Below are 20,627 nucleotides of genomic sequence, written 5' to 3'. Positions count from 1 at the left end.
GTTATTTGGTTTCTTTTTTTGTTTGTTTCGTTTTTTGTTTTTTGGGTTTTTTTTTTTGCTAGGCAATGGAGCTAAATGACTTGCCTAGGGTCACAGAGCTAGTAAGTGTCAAGTGTCGAGTAGGTGTCAAGTCTGAGGCCAGATTTGAACTCAGGTCCTCCTGGCTCCAGGGCCAGTGCTCTATCCACTGCCACCTAGTTGCCCCCATTCCCAGTTATTTGTGACCACAGAAAAGGGCTGAGATGAATATTTTGGTGTCAAAACCCCCTCTATTAGTGATCTACATTCTGGAGCTTTTTGTGACCTCCAGAATGTAGATCACTAATAGAGGGGTTTTTGACTCAGAGGGTATGGGCATTTTAGAGGAAAATATAGAGGTGTTGATATTGTTGGGTTCATGGAGCAAGGATCCCTTGTCTAAAGTCCAGCCACTGTGTGATTGGGATTCCATCTGGCTCAGACATGTGTAGCCCTGGCCCCTTTCCTTTCTGGATGCCTCGCCTCTTCCCAACCCTTATCCTTTCCTCTCTCTCTCTTCCAATGGGCCCCTCCTCACCTCTGGTCTCTCAGCTTTCTCCCCTGAAAGCTGAGTGTGAACCCCACCCCCCCTTTAATGATGGGAACTGGTCAAACTGTGAAAGCTTCTCTAGGGACCAGTTAGAGGTAGTGAGGTACAGAGGATAGGGCACTAGATCCGGAGTAAGAAAGACCTGGATTCAAATCCAACCCAAGACACTTTCTAGCTATGTGCCTTGGGTTCCTCATGCATAAAAATGAAGGGCTTGGATTCAATGGCCTCTGAGATTTCTTCTAGGTCTACAGTCTAGGACTTGGTGATTTTCCCTTTTCCAAGGGCTGGAGGTTTCTTACAGGGCGTGATCTTGTCATAAACATCTGCTTCGGTGACGTGCAGAGCCTGGAGTCGGGAGAGAGAAGATGTCAGGGACATCCAAGGCCCCCCTCTTCCTAGTTCTGTTTTGGACCTTCTGGACTTCAAAATTCTACCTGTGCTGCTGTCTCCCCCAGAAACTTTGCTCAGTATCTACTGCCTCCTTGCCCTGATCACTCTCCCACCTGTGAGACCTGCTCATCATCCCTCCACAAGACCCGTTCCCTTTCTTCCATCCATGAGTACTTCCTAGAGCCTACAGTTTGTGAAAGGGCACAAGCTCACTTGCCTTCATTCCCCTCCTGGCCCTATTTCTGACCTTCTGGACTTCAAAACCACGCTATCTTATTGGGTTACTTCCTTTCCTCCCATTTTTCCTTCCTTCCCTTATTTTCAGCTGAATGTGAACTCCTCGAGGACAGGGATGATTTTTTTGGGGGGGGGCTCATATTTGTATCCCCACTGCTTAGCACAGGGCCTGACACATAGTAGGTGCTAAATCATTATTTGTTTCCTTGCTTCCAAGGAGGGAAGTGGGCACTGAGAGGGTCTATTTCCCCATTTGTCTTCTTCCCTCCATGCTGGTCCTGTTCCTGGGCCCCATAATTAACCAGCATTTTTCTCCTCTCTGTCAGTCCCCAGGGGAGGCCTGGTGCCTTCCTTGTGTGTGTACCTGGTAGATATTCTCAGAGGCAGCAGAGGAGGAGCCCTGGGCCTGTGGAGTGGGAAAAAGCAGCCTGGTCAGAGACAAATAGGACATCAGAGGTTGAAAGGACTTTAAGGAACTTCAGAGCTGAAAGGGTACTTAGAATAGGGAATGTCAGGGCTGGGAGGGCCCTTAGAACAAGGAATATCAGAGTTAGGAGAGACCTTAGAATAAGGAATGACAGAGCTGGGAGGGGCCTTAATCAATCCATCTGTCAATTAGGCCACAAGCATTTATTAATCCCTTTCTATGTGCCAACCACTGCTCTAGGCACCATGGATACAATAACAATGATAGTCCCTGCTCTCAAGATAGTTTATATTTGAGCTGAGCCTGGAAGGGAGACAAGAGGTTGTGTGGAGAGGAGGTAGTGTATTCTGGGCATAGGCACTACCAATACAAAGCCCTGGAGGCAGGAGATGAACATCTGATGAAGAGTAACAAAGTCGGGTTTGGGGAGCTGTCAGTTGTATGAAAGGGAGGAATGTGTAATAGGATAGGAAAGGTTGTGTGGAGCCTGTGTGAAGGACTTTGAAGACAAACAGAGGAGTTTTTGTCTGATCCTTTCTCCCTCTTCAATTTGGCATCTTCGAAGACTCCCTGCTAAGCTTAGCCCTAGCACCAACTTTTGCAGGAACACTTTCTTGATCCTCTCCCCACCTCCACTTCTAGAGGTAATAGGGAGTCATTGAAGCTGCTTGAGCAGAGAGTTATATGGTCAGGGAAAATCACTTTGGTAGCTGTATGGAAGGCTGATTTCAGAGAAAAGAGACAAGGCAGGGAGGCCAATTAGAAGGCTTTTGTAATCATGCAGGCCAGAGGGGATGAGGCTCTGAATGATTGTGGTGGCTGCCTGGGTGGGGAGAAGTTACATGGGAGAGATTTTGTCAGGGCAGAAATGATAAAACTTAGCAACTGGCTATGTTGGGCAAGTGAGAATGAGAAGAGGACAGTGACCCCAGGGATGGGAGCCCTAGGACTGGGAGGATAGTGGGACCCTTGACAGTAACTGGGAAGTTAGGAAGAGGGGACAGTCTGGAAGGAAAGAGAGTGAGGTCTATTTTGGTTATGTAGAGTATGACATGCCTACGTAGTGTCCAGTTTGAGAAGTCTATGAGTAGTGTTAATGATAGAGAGCTGGGTTTGTTCGTCCTTCATTCTCAAAGAGAATGATGTCACAGGACAATGTCTTGACTTATGCATGGATTGGATGTAAGTGAGGTAGAGCTGCACAAAGTCATCAGCTTCGCTCTCCTCTAGAGCCATCGGAGTCCAGGGGCAAGACAAAAGTCGAGACAACTGGTGATGGCTCTGGAGATGTGGGCTATTATCTTCATTGCGAAGGTAACTGAGCTTAGAGTTGAGAGGGATCTTAGGATATCGACTATCATTAGAGCATAGAATGTTCGAGTTGGGAAGGACTTAGAACACAGATTGTCACAGATTAGAAATTACTTACCTCTAAGGAGGAGCAGGAACTCTTCCCTGCCAAGGCATCCCATTCCACTTTCAGACACATCTAACAGGACTTTTTTTCTTCACATGAAGTCTAAACTTCCTTTTCTACAACTGCACCTATTACTACCAGTTATATGTCAGGGTATATTCTTACCTCTGGGGCCAAACAAAGGTGAATTCTGCTTCCATATGACCTGCCTTCAGTTAATCAAACATGGTGTTCATATCTACTCCCAAACCAAGTCTTTTCTTCTCTGTATTGGTTGCCACAAGTTTTTTCCATTGATTTGTTCAAATGGTATGACCTTGGGGCCCATCACCCTTCTGAAGACTCTTTACTGGATGCCTTATAGCTCATCAGCATTCTCCAGTGATTATCCCATCCAAACTCTCAGGGCCTACAAGTGTCTCCAGTTTTGGGTGAAGGGCTTCCTTCCCACCCCCATGATTGTTGTTGTTGAGACATTTTCACTGATGCCAGACTCTTTGTGACCCTTGTTTTTGGGTTTTCTTGGCAAAGACGCTGGAGTGGCTTGCAATTTCCTTCTCCAGCTCATTTTAAAGATGGCAGAAAGGGCTAAGTGACTTGCCCAGGGTCACAAGCTAGTAAGTGCCTGAGGTTGGATTTGAACTCAGGTCTTCCTGACTCCAGGCCTGGAACTCTGTACACTGTGCCATTTAGCTGCCCCACACCATGATAGACACTCAAAAATCCCTGAAGAAAGTGCCTGAAGGACACCCTTTGTCCCTACCTGTGGAAGCCGAGGGCAGCCTTGAAGCAAAGCATTATTCATGTACAAAGTGGAGTTGTCACCTGGAGGGAAAGAAATCCAGACAGAAGATCTTGGTGTCTTGGAATGCCATGAGAGAATGACTAGGTAGAGAAGGAAGTGGGGGGAAGCTAGGTGGCATAATGAATAGGGGACTGGACCTGGAGTCAGAAAGATGAGTTCAAATCTAGCCTCACAAACCCTGAGCAAGTCCTTTAACCTTCATTTGCCTCAGTTTCCTCAACTGTAAAACGGGGATAATAATGGCACCCATCTCCCAGGGTTGTGGTGAAGATCCAATGAGTTAACTGTAAAATGCTTAGCACAATGTTTGGCATATAGCTGGTACTCAAAAAATGCTTGTTTCATGTATAACCTATATAAAATTACTTGCCTTCTCAATGAGGAGAGTGGGGAGAGAGGAAGAGAATTTGGAACTCAAAACTTTAAAAATGAATGTTAAAAATTGTTTACATGTAATTGGGGAAAAATAAAATACTAAAAGAAAAAAAAGAAAAAAGAAATGCTTGTTTCCTCTCTTCTTTCTTTCCTCACATTCCCTGCAGCTATCTATAGCATATCTATAATCTAAGATTCCAAGGTGGGTCTCCAACAAGGTTTGTATGTTTATGGTTCTAAGAGTCTTTGGTTGTAGAGCCTATAGTTCTAGAGTGTATGGTCTGAGATTCCATGATGGGCTCTTCCTGAGCTCCTCCTCTCAGCTCTGAGTCCTTTTTCTAGAGAAACTCCAGAAAAACATAAACTCCTTAAGGGCAAAGACTGGGTCACTTTGCTCATAAAGTTCTATTCTGATGGGTGCCTCATCATGGCATGGAGGGAACCCCGAGTCCTCCAAGGCTATGCCCTTGAGAAGAGCTTTCCAATACAATTCCAGTAAAAATCTGTACCTATTTTCTGATGACTACCCTTGCTAAATAAGCACATCCAAAGAAATTATCAGGGAGATAATGACCATTTCTGTACCGTCATTAGTTGCAGAGGATGAGGAGATAAAGACATTATACTCAGAACTCAATAAAACCTACCAAATTAAATCAATATCCACTTTCTCACTCAGTGACTTCAATGCCAAGAGCAGGATGAGGGAGGAAAACATGGTTCAGGAATAAGAAATAAAGAGGCTGTTTCTACATTTCAAGAAGAGAATTGGGAGATATTAGATATGACAAGCACCAAATAACATCACAAAATTGGAAACTGATTATGTTCTAACAGAAAGGAAATGATTGGTTACTAGTGTGGTCAGTGTAGGGCCAGATCATAAACATGTTAGAGATAAAAATCAAAAGCAAATTAAAATAAAAAATAAAAATTGGAAGACATAGCATGCAATGGAGGCAATTCTGACCTGACCTTTCTAATGCAGCTGTTGATGCTGAAACATGGGAAATGGATAAAAGAACTAACATTGACATCAATATGGAATATTGCCATTTTTTTTGTTTTTGGTGAGGCAATCAGGGTTAAGTGACTTGCCCAAGGTCACACATTTAGTAAGTGTCAAGTGTCTGAGGCTGGATTTGAACTCAGGTCCTCCTGACTCCAAGGGTGGAGCTCTATCTACTGTGCCACCTAGCTGCCCCAAGAATATTGCCATTTTCTAATGGAATTTAAACAATGAAAATCAATTGCCACAATGAGGAGGCTAAAGGAGCCTAGAAACCCTCGCAACAAACACTTGCCAAAAAGAAAGTTAAGACAATAATGAAGTCTTCAAAAAAAAAGAAGTGGGGTTAAATGAGAAAAAAGAGTTTAAAATATTAGAGAGGAACAACTTTTGTCAGGAAAAAGAAAAAAATGGAAGGAAAAGAAAGAAAAGGACAAGTTTGCACTTAGAGCTCGGATGAATGTTGACTGCCAGAGATGAGTAGTAGCATTAACCAACAGTGAGTTCAATATACACTATCAGCCAGGGAGGTGAAGATACTCTATTTTATAGGTCCCAAGTTTGCATGGCCATTGTCATATCCATGGAAGGGGTGAAGACCATCTGTGACTCATAGGCAGCTAGGCTCCTATGGTTTGAGTGAAGCTGGGTCTGGAACTTCTCCAGGAGGAGGTATCGGAGGAAGCAAAATTTGTAGCTCTTACTCTGTCTCTGCCGTGTTTGATCTTAAATGGCTAATGGCAGGAGCAACTGTAGAATTAAGGCCTGTGTGAGGAGATACAGGCCAAGAAAAGGGGGGATGATCCCCAGAAACTTTGACTTCATTCCTCAGAGGACACCCTACTGTTCAGAGAGGGATAGACGTTGGAGCAAAGTAACGAAGCCCCAGGCTGGACTGCAAGAATTCTAACTAAGGAAAGAGAAAACAATGGATAAGGTCCAAGGCAGACTTCACCATGGGCATGACAGAATTTAGTGCAAACAGATTCTATTGACTCAAGATGGTGGCAGGAAGCGTGAGACCTAAGCTCACTGTGCTCGAAGGAAAAGGCTGCTAGCACTAGCTGGTGTAAGCACTCATTTTACACATGAGCAAACTGAGGCCCAGAGAGCTGAAATGTTTTCCCAAAGGTCACACAGTTACTAAATGGGAACACTGAGTTTCCCCTTTTGTGAAGGGGAAACTCCAAGAAGCTTCAGTGATATGAGGATGAGAATGTAAGTCCCCCTGGTACGTCATACAGTATAAATTATCAGGGTAGAAAGGGCCCTCAGAGACTGTCTAGTCCAACAGCTTAATTTTACATTTGATCTAATTGAGGCCTGAAGAAGGGTGGGGACTTGCCCAAAGTCACACAGTCAATCAATGACCAGTTGCCATTTTTATTTTTTCTGCAGCATCACACTGCCTGTCAGAGGCCATACTCACCTTCTTTCTGGGCTTGACGAATCCTCCTTCCTAGAATTGGATTTCTTAGGATACCTCGAGAGTCCCTGTAACAGTGGGACAGGAGAACCATGAATAATCATCTTCCTTGGGGTCCCTTGGCTTGGGGGTAAGTGAAAGGGAGGTCCCTGGATATTTGGGAGGGTCCAATAGCCACGAAGAGGGGATGTTAACAGCCATCCCTTGAGACTCTGATCCGTGCCACCAACAATTTGCTGGTCATATCCTCCTAGATTAAGGTCTCAGTGGCTTCTTAGCCTCCTGAACTCACCATTTCTCACACGTATTTTGCCTCCATGCATACTCTCTACCCCTCAACTTCCTTATTTTTGCTGAAAATGCTATCATCCAGGCTGGGAACTGCAGGTCAGATCTTCTCTTTCCCTTGAGCTCCATCCAATCCTTGCTCTGTCAATTCTCTCAATCAGCCTCTGCTTTCCATTTGTGCAGTCCCTGCCCTAGTTTGGGATTCCATCTCCCCATCTAGACTTTTATAAGATCTTCCTAACTGCTCTCTCTACTTTCTGTGTCTCTGCTCTCCAGTCCATGCTTCCCACAGCTGATCAAAATTCTTCTAAGGCTCAAGTCTGTCCCTATCACTCCCTTGCTCAAGCACTCTACAGGGCATGCTGGCCTATAGGACAAAACACAAGCCCCTGAGACTGGCATTCAAAGTCCTTTCCCTCTGGGCTCTGACAGTGAGACTGATGACTTGCTTCCTTAGTGCTTCTCTTCATACAGCCCAAGATCACTGAGATTTTTCAGCGGCCACGTCAAACTGTTGATTCCTACTGAGCTTTCAGTTCATGAAAACTCCCAGATTTTTTCAGATGAACCCATGTCTAGCCATACCTACCCCATCTTTTTCACTTGTGAGATTAACTTTTTGAACCCAATTGTAAAATTTTACACTCAACCATATTAAAATTATTTCTTCCTTCCCTCCCTCCCTTCTTTTATTCCTCCTTTATTTTCTCCTTCCCTCCCTCCCTCCCTCCCTTCCTTCTTTCCTTCCTTCCTCCCTCCTTTTCTTCCTCCCTCCCTTCCTCCTTTCCTTCTTTCCTCTCTTCCTCCCTCCCTTCCTTCCTTCCTTCCCTCCCTCCCTCCTTCCTGCTGCATCTCTGCCTTAGTGAACCTTGGTTCCTTTGTTTTGGGGGGCAAGGTAGAGCTGGGATGATAGTAAGGTCTCCTTCCCTACCTTCCCTCCACTGAGGAAGTGAGAGACTGGTTTTAAGAGATGATTAAGTGTGGGGGAGGAGAGGGGAAATGAAAAACCTAGAGAAGAGGAGAAAGAGACTCCAGAAGTGGGCCAGAGTGCAGAGAAACAGGAGTTTTGGAAAGGAAGTGAGGCCAAGGCATAGAAGCTACTGCATGGAGCTGGGAGTGCATTTCTGTTACTAGGGAGGTTGAGGCTGGTAGATTGCTTGAGCTCGGGAGTTTGGAATGGTAGTGCCCTAAGTCGATTTCTTATATTTGTTTTCAGTGCTGTCTAGTGCTGAAGGAAGGCACTTGGGGAGTGAGTGCCTTTCAGGCTGCTTAAGGCAGAGTAGACTGGCCCAGGTAGGAAATGGAGTTGGTTGAAAGTCTCCAGGTGATCTGCCCATGTGTGACTGGCACTTCCAGCCTGGGTGAGGTAAGGAGACCCAGTATAAAAAAATAAATGAGGAGAGGGAGTGGAAGATAGTTTAGAGTTCTCTCCTCCAATTTGAGGAGAAGGTCTTGGAGAGAGGGAAAACCAAGGAAATCCCATCCTACCGTCCAATCTTTCTGATGCACAGAATATAGATGAAGGCCCCAAGGATAGCCACCTCAGTCACAGCTCCAACCAAAATGCTAACTTTGATAATTCCTGTGGAATGCAGATCCGCTGCAGAAAAGGACAGGGAAAATGAATAAGCATTTATTATGCGCCTACGATGTGTCAGGCACTGTGCTAAGCACTTTCACAAACATCTTCACAACAACCCTGGGAGGTAGGTGCTACTGTGATCCTCATCTTATAGGTGAAGAAACTGAAGCAGACAGGTTAAGTGACTTGTCCAGAGTAATATAGCTAGTAGGTATCTGAGTCTGGATTTGAACTCAGGTCTTCCTGCCTCCAAGACCAGTGCTCTATCTACTTCTCCACCTAGCTGTCTGAGAAAGAAGAGAAAAGGAGCTTCTATTGATATTTATTGGGTGTGGGTGTAGGGAATTGGAGGAGCCCAGGGAAAGATTCCCTCTGTAAAGCAGACTTGGCCTGTGCACCTTACACACTGTCCCTTGGTAGGGTTGCATTGTCAGCATCTGGAAAGCTTCCAGGGACACCTGAGTATAGGACAGCACATTAGATCCAACATGCCTGCCATCGAGCTCATTGGGTTCCCCCAAACTGGTCTCCCCTTCTTTGTCCTCCTCTCCTATTTTTCTATCCCTGAAATTTGAACTAGAATTCTCTTTGAATTTAACTATCTGCCCTGTCCCTCCGCTCCCATATCTAATCAATGGCTATGATGTTTTCCTTAATCTCATAGGTATTTGTGCAGATTCTGGTCCCTTTTTTCTGCTTCTATGACGGGTCTTCATCTCTTCTTCCCTAGACTATAGCAATAACTCCCCCCCTGGTCTTCCTGGGCTCTTGACTTTCTCCAATCCATCCCTCCCACCACCTCCTAAATAATCTTCCTAACTCCCTATTGGGACCATGTGACTCCTCTACCCCTGAATCCTTCAATGGCTCCCAATGTCTACAGAGTAAATGTCAAACTCTGATCCTGGCATTCAAAGCCTTTCACAATCTGGCTTCCACCAACCTGTTGGATCCTTTGATATATTTCAGTGTTCCATCTGTATTCGATTATTCTACAGCCTCATTATCATGCAACCTTCTGTCTCTATGCCCTTGCTCAATCCATCTCCCATGTCTTGAACCGACTTCTCCTCTCCTTTCCCCAACATTTCCTTCAAGGTTAAACCCTGGCAGCTGCCTCTTTTAAGAAGTCTTTCTTGGCTCCCAGAACTTTCCCCACTTAATTAAATTAAAAGCACTACGGAGAAGCAGCAACCACCCACATATCTGGGGCCCTTGGACTTCCTATACTTTTTCTTATAACAACCCTGTGAAACAGGGAATGCCAGGATTAGTAGCCCCACATTACAAAGGAGGAAATGGAGGCTCAGGGAGGTGATGTGACTTGCTTGTTGAATGTCAGAACTAAGATTTGACTGCTGGCTTCCTGACCCCAGATCTAGAACTTTCCCCACTGTATTATGTAGCCCAATCTAGCATGAAGTTAGGGTTAGAACCTGGGACAGCTCATTCCTCTTTTTCTTGGCAATGGGTCCCAGCCATTCTGTTGCTTCTGGTCTTTCCTCTGCTAATTATCTACAATTTATCTTCTATAGCTTATTTGTATGTAGCTGTTTGCATGTTATTTCTCTTATTGGATTATAAGCTCCTTGAGGGCAGGGACCATCTTTTGCCTCTTTTTGTATCCCCAGCACTTAGCACAGTGCCTGGCACACAGTAGGCACTTAATAAGTGTTTATTGATTGACTGATTGGTGAGAACCCATTGAGAGGAAGGGGCATGGTATGTTTCCTTTCTCAGATTCGGCTCCTCCCTTGGGCTCCCTCATTGCCCTTTTTCTTCCTGGGCCGCTGAGGGAGTCTGGGAGCCTGAGCTTCTTTTCCCCAACCTCCCCAACCTGCCCCCTTCCACAATATTCCATGCTGTGCTTAGTACTCATGAGGTGCCCAGTAGGGCTTGTGAATGACAGCCCAGCAGGGCCCTCTCCCAGCTGTGACTTACTCTGGCACCCTTCCCACTCCAATCCAGCCAGAGAATTGTGGTGAGTGCTGCCGCTCAATATGAGGAAGCAAATACAGGGACACCTGTAGCTGCCAGTTATGACTGCTCCCCACCCTGCAGATGCCAGAATCTCAGTAAGAAAAGCCCTCAGGTGGCCTCTGTAGCACTTTCTACTTTCGAGTTTCTATGGCTCTGTGCCTCAGAAATAATCTAATTTAAACCACAGCAATAGTAATCCCTTCTCCAATTTCCCTGACAAATCATCAGCCAGCATTTCCTTGAATACCTCCAGGAATGGGGAGCTTACCACCTATGGTGATAGTCCATTCCCTGATGGATGGCTCTCATTGTTGTGGTCCTTATTTGGAGCCCAAATAAGTTTTCCTGGGGTTTTGCCCTACTGCATAATCGACTAAGCTATGGGGTCATCATCTCCTCCAGCTGAGGCTCAGCCAGTCCCCTCTTTGAGAAGCCTGGACTCTTTCTGGCTGTTTCCCAGGAGGATGGAGTCAGACTGGTCCATAACTCTGATTCCAACCTCACCCCCTCACCCTAAAACACACGCAAGTGTTCACCCCACCCTGTCCCCTAGATCTGGCTCCTCCCCCTCCAGGCACTGGGAGTCCAGGCATGAGGCTGGATCTGGCTGATCTCGGGTCCCAGGCAGCCAGTCTGCTGGGAGCCCTAGGGGAGAAAGCTATGCCAGGCTGGCAAGTGAATCCCCCAAGAAAGGCTCCTCTCTTCCGTGGTCATTGACATACCCTACATTAGGACAGCTTTAGGAACCCTGAGCCTGTCCTGGTAGAGTGGGCAGGGCCAGTCCAGCTCCTTATCCTGACCAGGGCAATTGACGAGAGGAAGACAATTGACTGGCTTCCCCTTATGGTGTTCAAACCCAGCCATACCACTTATTGCTTATGTCCCCTGGGGCAATTCCCTTATCCTCTCTGGGCCTCAGTTTCCTCATCTGTAAAATTAGAGCCTTGAGCTAGGTGGCTCAGTGGATAGAGCACTGGGCCTGGAGTCAAGAAGACCTCAAATCCAGCCTCAGACGCTTATTAGTTGCGTGACCCTGGGCTAGTCACTTCCTTCCTGCTTGCTTCAGTTTCCTCATCTATAAAATGGGGATCATAATAGCATCCACCTCCCAGGGTTCAAATGAAATAATAATTGTAAAGTGCTTAGCATAGTGCCTGGCAAGTAGTAGGCACTATATAAAGTTAGCTATTATTATTATTTTCAAGGGATTCTGTTGAACTATTTTTACCCACAGAGGACTCAAGCATCCCCTGACTGACTGTCCCAGGTTTTCTAATGAGACTAAGGCAGGATCTGGAAGCCTGTGTTCAGACCTGGGGTGTCTCCTATCTCCTTAAAACAGGAGAGACTTGTCAGTGTCAAACTCATTTCACTTTGGATGGCGCTCGGAGGGGGCAGTTACTGAATCACTTCTCACTGTCTACTCTCTGGACTCACACTTCTCAAAACTTGTCCAAGGGAAAGAGATGTGGAAAGCCATGTACCATCTGGCCCCCGTGAGCCATTCTCCAGGCAGACCTAGGCTTGGGGGTTCTTGACTTTCAGGACTCCTCTCCCTGGGTCAGGTCCTGGCTTCTCCTTGCTCCCGGGAGTAGGAGCTCAGGAAAGGTCTCTTGCCCCAGATGGAGGGAGGCTACTTCCAAGTTGTGGCAGCCTTAGCAAGGCAGTACTTACCATACACCTGTAAACGTGTGCGAACTGTTGTTACTTCACATTCCGAGTGAACCACTTGTAGAATGTAGACATCGTTGTCACTGAGGGTGAGGTTGGGAATGAGCAGAGAGCCGTTGGGGAATATCATCTCCCGGCTGTTTTCTGGCTTTTGCACGCTGGTCTTGATGTGGTAGCTGATGATCTGGTTGGAGGATTCTGTTGACTTTCTGTACCAGGTATACCTGCAAGCCGTCTTTGAGAACCCCTGGATGGACAAGGTGACTTCACTGCCCACCTTACCATAGGTAGGGCTTGGCACAACACTGACGGCATCACCTTGAGCAGATGTCGGCTGGATCCAGCAGCTGAAGATGGAGGCTGAGAGAGGAAGAAGGAGGCAGAGATCAGCAGGGTCCCTTACCCTCTTGAGTGACTCAGGTTACTGAGTGGCCCTGTGTAACCAGGGTGAGCATGTGAGTATCTGTTTGTCTCCATCTCTGCAGAAGAGCCAAGCATTTGGTCTTTAACAAAAATCATCCCCAAATTCTACCTAAATGATGATGACCTCTGCATTGGCCACATTGGGACTTGAGTCAGAAAGTGACTGACAGAATATTAGGCCAAATACTGCAGAGAGAATTGGTGAGTAAAATGGTGGGGCTGAAGCTGAAACGGGGTCTTAAATCACAAGATTCAGGACTGGATGGACTCTTAGAGATATCATGGAGTCCAATACCCTCATTTTGCAGATTAGGAAACTGAGGCCCAGAGACTTTAACTGATCTGCCCAATGTCCCACAGCAAATAACAGAGCAACATTTGAACCCAGACCTTCTGGCTCCTGATTCAAGGCCTTTTCTTCTATACCCTGTACATACATTAAAGCTGACAGTTTTACTCTTAAACAGCCCTGAGAGGGAGGTTGGGCAAGAAAAATTCTCCCCATTTATCCAGTGAAGAAATGGGTTTGGAGAAAGTCCGTGACTTGTCCATGGTCATACAGCTGATAAATATCAGAGCTGGGATGTGAATCCATGTCTCCTTTGACTCTATGTTCATCCCTCTGCCTCTGTAAAGATGTCCTGAATCCTCATCTCAGGGTATAGCGCTGAGCTACTAGTTCTATCCCTGCCCCTGGCTCAAGAGAGGCTCTCATGGCTGCATCTGGAGAGATTGTTTCTGGGACAAGCCCCAAGGACTAGTCTGGTGCTTGGGCTGATTCTCTAGTCTGGGCAGAATCTCCCAGACTCTGTCTCTCTCTTCTTGCCACCCCACCTCCTTCATAGAGCTGGTCTCTCACCTGTGATCAGGAGCCCTTTACAGGGGCTGTCTCTCCTGTGGGGAGCTTTTGAGAGACGATCCATAGGTCTGTGCCAGTCACCCTGTATAATTACCCTTGTAGCTCCCAGGAATCTCCACCTCCCTGTCCTGAACTCCAGAGCAGACCCTGAAAGTGTCCTTGCTGGTCTCTAGGCTTAGGGCTGCCTTTGCCTGGGAGCTGGGAGTGGTCTCTGCTTTATTTCCTTCGCCTTCTCTAGGGGACTGAGCCCTTTCTCTTTTTGGGGCTGAAGCTCTACTCTCTGCCGGGATCACATGGGCTTTACAGGGCAGGGACTAGGTCTCTGACTTTCTCCTCCCCTGCCAGTGACTGTGGTTTCCTGCCTCCCCTGGGGAGCCCCTTCCCTGCTCAGATCCCACCCACTGGCTATGGAGAAAGGGTTTTGCCCCCCAGGGGACTAGGTAAAGCTCAGTATTTTCTACTGCTCACTTTTGGTCATACCTGTTGCCCTAGTCTAACTCCAGTTACCTCTTTCCCTTCTAGGCCAGGGAAGGACTGAAGCCTGGACTGAACCCAGAGCCCTAGGAGATCTGGGTTCTTGCTCTGGGCTTCTCCCAGGACCCGCCTGTTAAGCTCCTTCCCTCTATCAGGTCATGCCAGGGTACCCTGGCCCTCCATTAGACACTTTGCTGTGACTTCTGTGAGAGTCCTGTAGGGCAGAGGAGCAGGGTAAGATTGTTGGCAGAATATTAGGGAGTGCCAAATAGAGCTGCCCTTTTCTATAGTGGGGGACAGATGCAGGGTTTTCTCCCTCCTGGAGTGTAAGAGGGGCTTCTCTGGTGAAAATGGAAGGGGCCCAAAGGATTGACACTAGGGACAAGGAGAAGCCTGGGATGTCCATAGGCCTCAGAGCATCTCTGGATGTATGCTCCATGAGCTTCATCCTTGGGCTCCTCCCTAAATTTGGAACTGAGCACAAACTATCATCATCATCATCATCATCATCATCATCAAATAGTTAGCATTTATATAGTGCTTTAAGGTCTGTTAACCTCTTTACAAATATCTCATTTTATTCTCACAACATACCCTGGGCCATAGGTGCTATCATTACACCCATTTTACAGATAAGGAAACAGAGGCAGGAAGAGATTAAATGACTTGCCCAAGGTTACCCAGCTAATAAGTATCTCAGGCAGCATTTGAACTGAGGTCTTTCTAACTCCAGGCTCAGTGCTCTATGCACTGTGGTGCCCCCTAGCTGCTGCAATGCAAATGAGAGTCAGCCCTGACTGATGATATGACTTTAACCACCAGCTAGCATTGATATTCACTTACTGGAGAGGTGCATACTCACCTTGGAGGTCTACTCATGCCTACTACAAAGAAATGCTGAGTTAGTGCCAAGCTGCCTATGGTCTTCAGGGTGTCTTCAATTATCTACACCTCATCTCCATTCCTCTCCATGGAAACAGCATAGACTGTCAGAGTATGTGGATTTGAACTTAGCTCTGAGCCCCCACCCAGGCACAGGGAAACCACACTGTCTTTCTAGAAGCAAGCACCAAGGACATGACCTTGGTGTATTGGCATCTACTCTGAATGGAAGCAGATGGTGTTACAGCAAAGATCAATAATCGATGCCTCAAGTGCTTTGCTTTGCTAATCATTTATCAGCTACAATCAATAGGATAACATAAGAAATAGAGTCCCGGGTAAAAACCTGTGCATAACTGAAGCCAAGATGTAGTCCCCAGTGAATACCTGTGTTAGTTAACCTTGGAAGTGTAACTAAATCATTATTAAGTGTGTATCTTAAGTATGTGACCATAATAATCATACTATATTTTAATTTATCTTTATATTAAAATGATGAAGTAAGAAAGACTGGTAAAGGGTTAATTGGGACATTAAGGAAAGAACAAAGTTAGAATATCATAAAGTTAGAACATAAAAACTTGCAAAATATAATTTTATACCATACATAAATAAGTTTTTAGAGGACTTCGTTGCACCATAATGAATTGAGATATATAAATAATGGTGAATTTTGTCTCTTGGACTCTCAGACTTTACTGGGTTGACTGTAGAACCCACCTTTGTTTCTCTTAAAAAAGGTTGGTTTCTTTCCCCAGAATGGCTTCTCAGTTTTTGTTTTTTTTTTACAGTAGGCAAGCTTGGATTCTGAGTACAGTTTAAAAAAAATTTTTGCGTAAGGCTCGTAAGCTAATAAGCAGCATTCACTGTCAAGGAAATAAGGCATAATAGTCAAGCATTGTGGGCTTGCCTGTCTTCTTAGCCTAGGGAGAGTCCGCCAGACTTATAAGGACCCAGGAATCCTTAGAAAGGATAGTTTGAATCTGCTCCTGAGCCAGCAAAGGACCATGGCGACAACATGGTCCCCACAGCCTATTCAACCTGCACTCCCACTGGGACCCATGATCAGGTGCCAAGGCTGAAGCTCGAGAGGACCTCAAAATCTAGGTATGCCAGCATGAGGAATGGGCTCCTCTGGCTCAGACTGAGTCATGGCATTTAATTTTAGCTGTTTTGTCACTGGCAAAGACCTTGACATCCTCTGCCCGCTGCTAGCCTATCACTGAGTAGACTGAGTGGGTTTAGCCTGCCGTTCCTGCAAAGAGAATGTTGCTGCTGCCGTTATTTACCTTCTGATCTTGACCATTAGCATGACACCCTTCTTCTATAGTGGCATTTCTCTCCTCATTTGCCATCTCTGCTCACCAGTCAGTCAGTCTATCAATAAACCCCACCACTCAGCAAATTGGTCAAACAATGTTTTTTTGGTTTTTTTTTGGCTAGCAGTGGGGTTAAGTGACCTGTTCAGGGTCACACAGCTAGTAAGTGTTATGTGTCAGAGGCTGGATTTGAACTCAGATCCTCCTGAATCCAGGGTCAGTGCTCTATCCACTGCGCCACCTAGCTGCCCCCAAACAATAAGTTTTAAAATGTCTGCTGTGGAAAAAAAATTAAATGTCCACTGTGTGCCAAACACTGACAGGCACTGGGGATACAAAAATAAAGAATGGACCAATCCCCACTCTGAAGAATCTGACATTCTAAAGGGGGAGGGGGATAATAAGTACATATAAAATGTATACCACATAAATTTAAAGTTAATAAATACATACATAGATGATGTATAGTTAATAACCTTGTATACGTATATATGTCTATATGCGTATACAAAGTGGCTGAGGAAGGAGGGCACTAGCTGTAGGTGCACCAGCAGAATATGGTACCTGGACTACATCTTTTTTTTTTTTTATTAATTAATTTACTTTGACTTATCAACAATCATTTCCATAAGCTTTTGAGTTTTAAATTTTTCTCCCCCTCCCTCCCCTCCTACCTCCCTAAGACCATGTGCAATCTGATATAGGCTATACATATACATTCCTATTAAACATATTTTCACATTAGTGATGTTGTAAGGAAGAATTAGAACCAATAGGAGGAACCACCAGAAAGAAGAAACAAAACTCAACAGAAGAGAAAAAAATAGCAAATAGCATGCTTCGATCTGCATTCAAACTCCATGGTTCTTTCTTTGGATGTGGATAGCATTTTCCATCAAGAGACTTTTGGAGATGTCTTAGATCCTTGCATTGCTGAGAAGGGCTAAGTCTATCAAAATTAGTCATCACACAACGTGGATGTACAACATTCTCCTGGTTCTGCTCACTTCACTCAGCATCAGTCCATACAAGTCTTTCCAGGTTTTTCTGAAGTCTACCTGCTCATCATTTCTTATAGCACAATAGTATTCCATTACATTCATATACCACAACTTGTTCAGCCATGCCCCAATTGATGGGCATCCTCTCAATTTCCAATTCTCTGCCAGCACAAAAAGAGCTGCTATAAATATTTTTGTACATGTGGGTCCTTTTCCCATTTGTATGATCTCTTTGGGCTACAGCCCTAAAAATGCTATTGCTGGGTCAAAGGGTATGCACAGTTTTATAGCCCTTTGGGCATAGTTCCAAATTGCCCTCCAGAATGGTTGGATCAGTACACAATTCCACCAACAATGCATTAGTGTTCCAATTTTCCCACATCTTCTCCAACATTTATCATTTTCCTGTTTTGTCATGTTGGCCAATCTGATAGGTGTGATGTGGTACCTTAGAGTTGTTTTGATTTGCATTTCTCTAATCAATAGTGATTTAGAGCATTTTTTCATATGACTATAGATGGCTTTAATTTCTTCATCTGAGAACTGCCTACTCATATCCTTTGGCTATTTATCAATTGGGGAGTGACTTGTATTCTTAAAAATTTGACTTAATTCTCTATATATTTTAGAAATGAGGCCCTTATCAGAGATGCTGGTTATAAAAATTCTTTCCAGCGGGGCTACATCTTAAAAGAAGAAAGAATTTCTATGAGACAGAGGTAAGAGAGGGTGCCTACCAGGATGGGGATGGCCAGTGCAAAGTCACAAAGACAGCAGATGGAGTGTCATGTGTGAGGAATGGAGATAGGGCCCATTTGGCTAGACTGCAGAGTAATAATAATAACAACTAGCAGGTTTGCAAAGCACTTTCTAAACACCATCTTTATCATTATAATAACTCTGGGAGGTAGGTACTATTATTATCCCCATTTTACCAGTGGGGAAACTGAGGCTGAGGGAAGTTAAGTGACTTGCCCAGGACCAAACAGCTATTAAGGGTTTAAGGTAGGATTTGACCTTGGCTCTTCTTCTATCACTGCTCCATTTTGTTGAATATAGGAGGGGAGAAAAGGAGTAACAGCCAATGAGGCCAGAAAGATACTTTAAAGCCAGGTTGTATATGGCTTTTAAAGCTAGGCAGAGAACTTTATATCTTATTCTGGAGGTAATAGGAAGCTACTGGAGTTGGTTGAATGGTGGGTGGGTGTGAGGAGTGTGTCACACACTGAGATTTACTCTTAAGGAAAGTTACTTTGGTTTGTTGAATGGATTGGAATGGGGAGAAGCAGAGAGACTAATTAGGAGGCTGTTGCAATAAGCTAGGTGACAAGTGATGGAGGTCCAAACTAAGATGGAAACAACATGAGTAGAGAGAAGGGGTTGGATATCAGAGACGTTGTGAAGGTAGAAATGAGACATGGCAACTGATTGGAAATGTGGGTTGAAGTAGAGTGAGGAGTTAGCGATAATACTCAGATTACAAAACTGAGAACTTTTTCCATCTCCTCCCTGTAAAACATTTTTGGTCCCTTGCAAATACACAGGTTATACATGGAAGCAACCAACCCAACTGCAAAGTAGCACGTACATAGTATGTACACAAGTGCACATACACATGACATTCATAGTAGGATCACATGCAGCCAACATTGGTGTGTGCACCTAACATAACAAAAAGCATCAGACTAATCTTTGTTTACACTGACCAAATAAATACGTGGAAACATACAACACGCACATATAGAATAATATATCCATAAGATATCATTCTATTATAAGGAGCAAAGAGTCCTAACACCACAATAATGTCCTATGGTTTTCTCTGGCCCCACCTCTTCTGGATCAGGTTTCCTACATCTCCTCAGGGTTCTCATTACTTGAGGGGGTTGGGGTCTCTGCCATCAGCATGAGCCCTACTGGATTTGCTCTACCCATTTTGCAAAGTCCAGTGACTGGAACCTTAGTTTTATATAACCATTGAATAGCAGTTGACTTTTACGAAGGGAAATTTATTTCACAGGTACAATAAGAGTAAACACACAAACATTTTCCCCAGCATCTCGATGGCATCTTTTCCCCCTACACTACCTTGAGTCTCTAGGGGTGGGGAGATTCAACCCAAAATTTAGCTCAGTTCCTCCATAGCATTGGTCCCAAGTCCAAGTCCAAAGCCAACATTGTGGCCATCTTCTATTGGGTGAGAGTCCTGGATCTTTGCTCCTTTGGATAATAAGGCTGGGCTGTCTGCAACACCTCACCTCCTTGCTCTTTGTGGCTTTGTCTCTCAGCCCAGATTGGAGACTCTCTGTACACTCTCCATAATTCCTGGCATATCATTGTAGGAGCTTAACAAATGCTTTTTCACTGTTTCTACCTTCTGAGACATCAAAGTAGAACTCAATGAGCAGGCCTGGTTCCATCTGAAAATTAGCAGAGATGGTGGAAAGCTCTTGGTGTGACCTCTAGTAGCATTGTATGACTACACTAGAAATGAGCCTTTTTTGAGAGGTGCAGCAATTGGGGTTAAGTGACTTGCCCAGGGTCACACAGCTAGTGACTGTTATGTATCTGAGGTCGGATTTGAACTCAGGTCCTCCTGACTCCAGGACCAGTGCTCTATCCACTACACCACCTAGCTGCCCGGAAACATCGCCTGTTAAGCCTTTCACTCATTGAGGAGTTGAATGTCTCAGGCTTATGGCTTTCTTTGAGGATGCTGATAATAATAACAATAATAGCTAACATTTACATGGCATTTTAAGGTTTGCAGATCACTTTTCATGTTATCTCATTTGATCCTCATAACAACCTTGGTACTATTATTATTCCCATTTTACAGATGAGGGAACTGAGGAAAAAGCACATTAAGAGACTTGGGTCACATAGCTAAGTAGGTGCCTGATGCAAGGTTTGAACTCGGGTCTTCCTGAGCCATCCAGCCACCTCTGGTAAGATTTAGTTCTTGACTTCTTGGTTTTTGTTCTTCAGCGGTTTGGTTTTGAAATCTCTGCCTTGATCACAGTGGATGCTGGCAGGGAAACCATTTACAAGTTTAGCCACCAGGTAGCATTGATCATACTCATTGGGCAATGCCAAGCTCCCCTTTAGAATGTACACATGCACTGTGAGGCAGAGGTGTTGGTCACTCTTGGTTCTCAGAGAGTCAATGACCTTCTGTCTCTCATCTCTGCCTCCGCCTGTGGGGAAGCACTGATTCCTTGTCAAGGGATGAGTATAGGCTGAGATTTATCCAACTGGAACTTAGCGCTAGGTACCTGTTGTCAAATTCTGTCTACCTTATTTCTGAGTCAGTGAGGTGGTATTATGGAGAGAGGACTTGGAGTCAGGAAGACTTGTGTTTGAATTCTGATTTAGATATTTGCTAGCTATGTGACCCTAGACAAATCACTTCACCTCTCAACCTCAATTTCCTCATCTATAAAATGGAAATAACAACTCCACAGGAGTAGAAAGCCGACGTAGTTTCTAGA

General features: G+C 45.0%; 2 protein-coding genes across 3 annotated transcripts in view; one reads left to right on the top strand and one right to left on the bottom strand.

The window, feature by feature from the left end:
* Positions 1–20,627, top strand: part of LOC114042018 (carcinoembryonic antigen-related cell adhesion molecule 20-like) — a 115,159-nt gene that overhangs the window by 44,424 nt on the left and 50,108 nt on the right. The window lies entirely within an intron of this gene.
* The window catches only part of LOC114042027 (carcinoembryonic antigen-related cell adhesion molecule 3-like), a 32,078-nt gene continuing 11,609 nt past the window's right edge, over positions 159–20,627 (bottom strand). Inside the window, exons 1-7 of one of the 2 annotated variants that reach the window (XM_027860740.1) lie at positions 13,461–13,684; positions 12,182–12,538; positions 8,434–8,545; positions 6,661–6,725; positions 3,806–3,867; positions 1,563–1,604; positions 159–916 (exon numbers count right to left, since the gene is read on the bottom strand). In XM_027860740.1, coding sequence (XP_027716541.1) covers positions 824–916; positions 1,563–1,604; positions 3,806–3,867; positions 6,661–6,725; positions 8,434–8,545; positions 12,182–12,538; positions 13,461–13,524 — 795 coding nt within the window. In that variant the 5' untranslated portion in view covers positions 13,525–13,684 and the 3' untranslated portion in view covers positions 159–823. Of the gene's footprint in view, positions 917–1,562; positions 1,605–3,805; positions 3,868–6,660; positions 6,726–8,433; positions 8,546–12,181; positions 12,539–13,460; positions 13,685–20,627 lie in introns of those variants that run through there. The other variant, XM_027860741.1, reaches the window with a different exon arrangement.

This window comes from Vombatus ursinus, unplaced genomic scaffold (assembly GCF_900497805.2).
Source record: "Vombatus ursinus unplaced genomic scaffold, bare-nosed wombat genome assembly UNPS02014239.1, whole genome shotgun sequence".
Classification (NCBI taxonomy): Eukaryota; Metazoa; Chordata; class Mammalia; order Diprotodontia; family Vombatidae; genus Vombatus; species Vombatus ursinus.
Note: the sequence above shows the minus strand (reverse complement) of the source record. Positions and strands in the feature narration are given on the sequence as shown.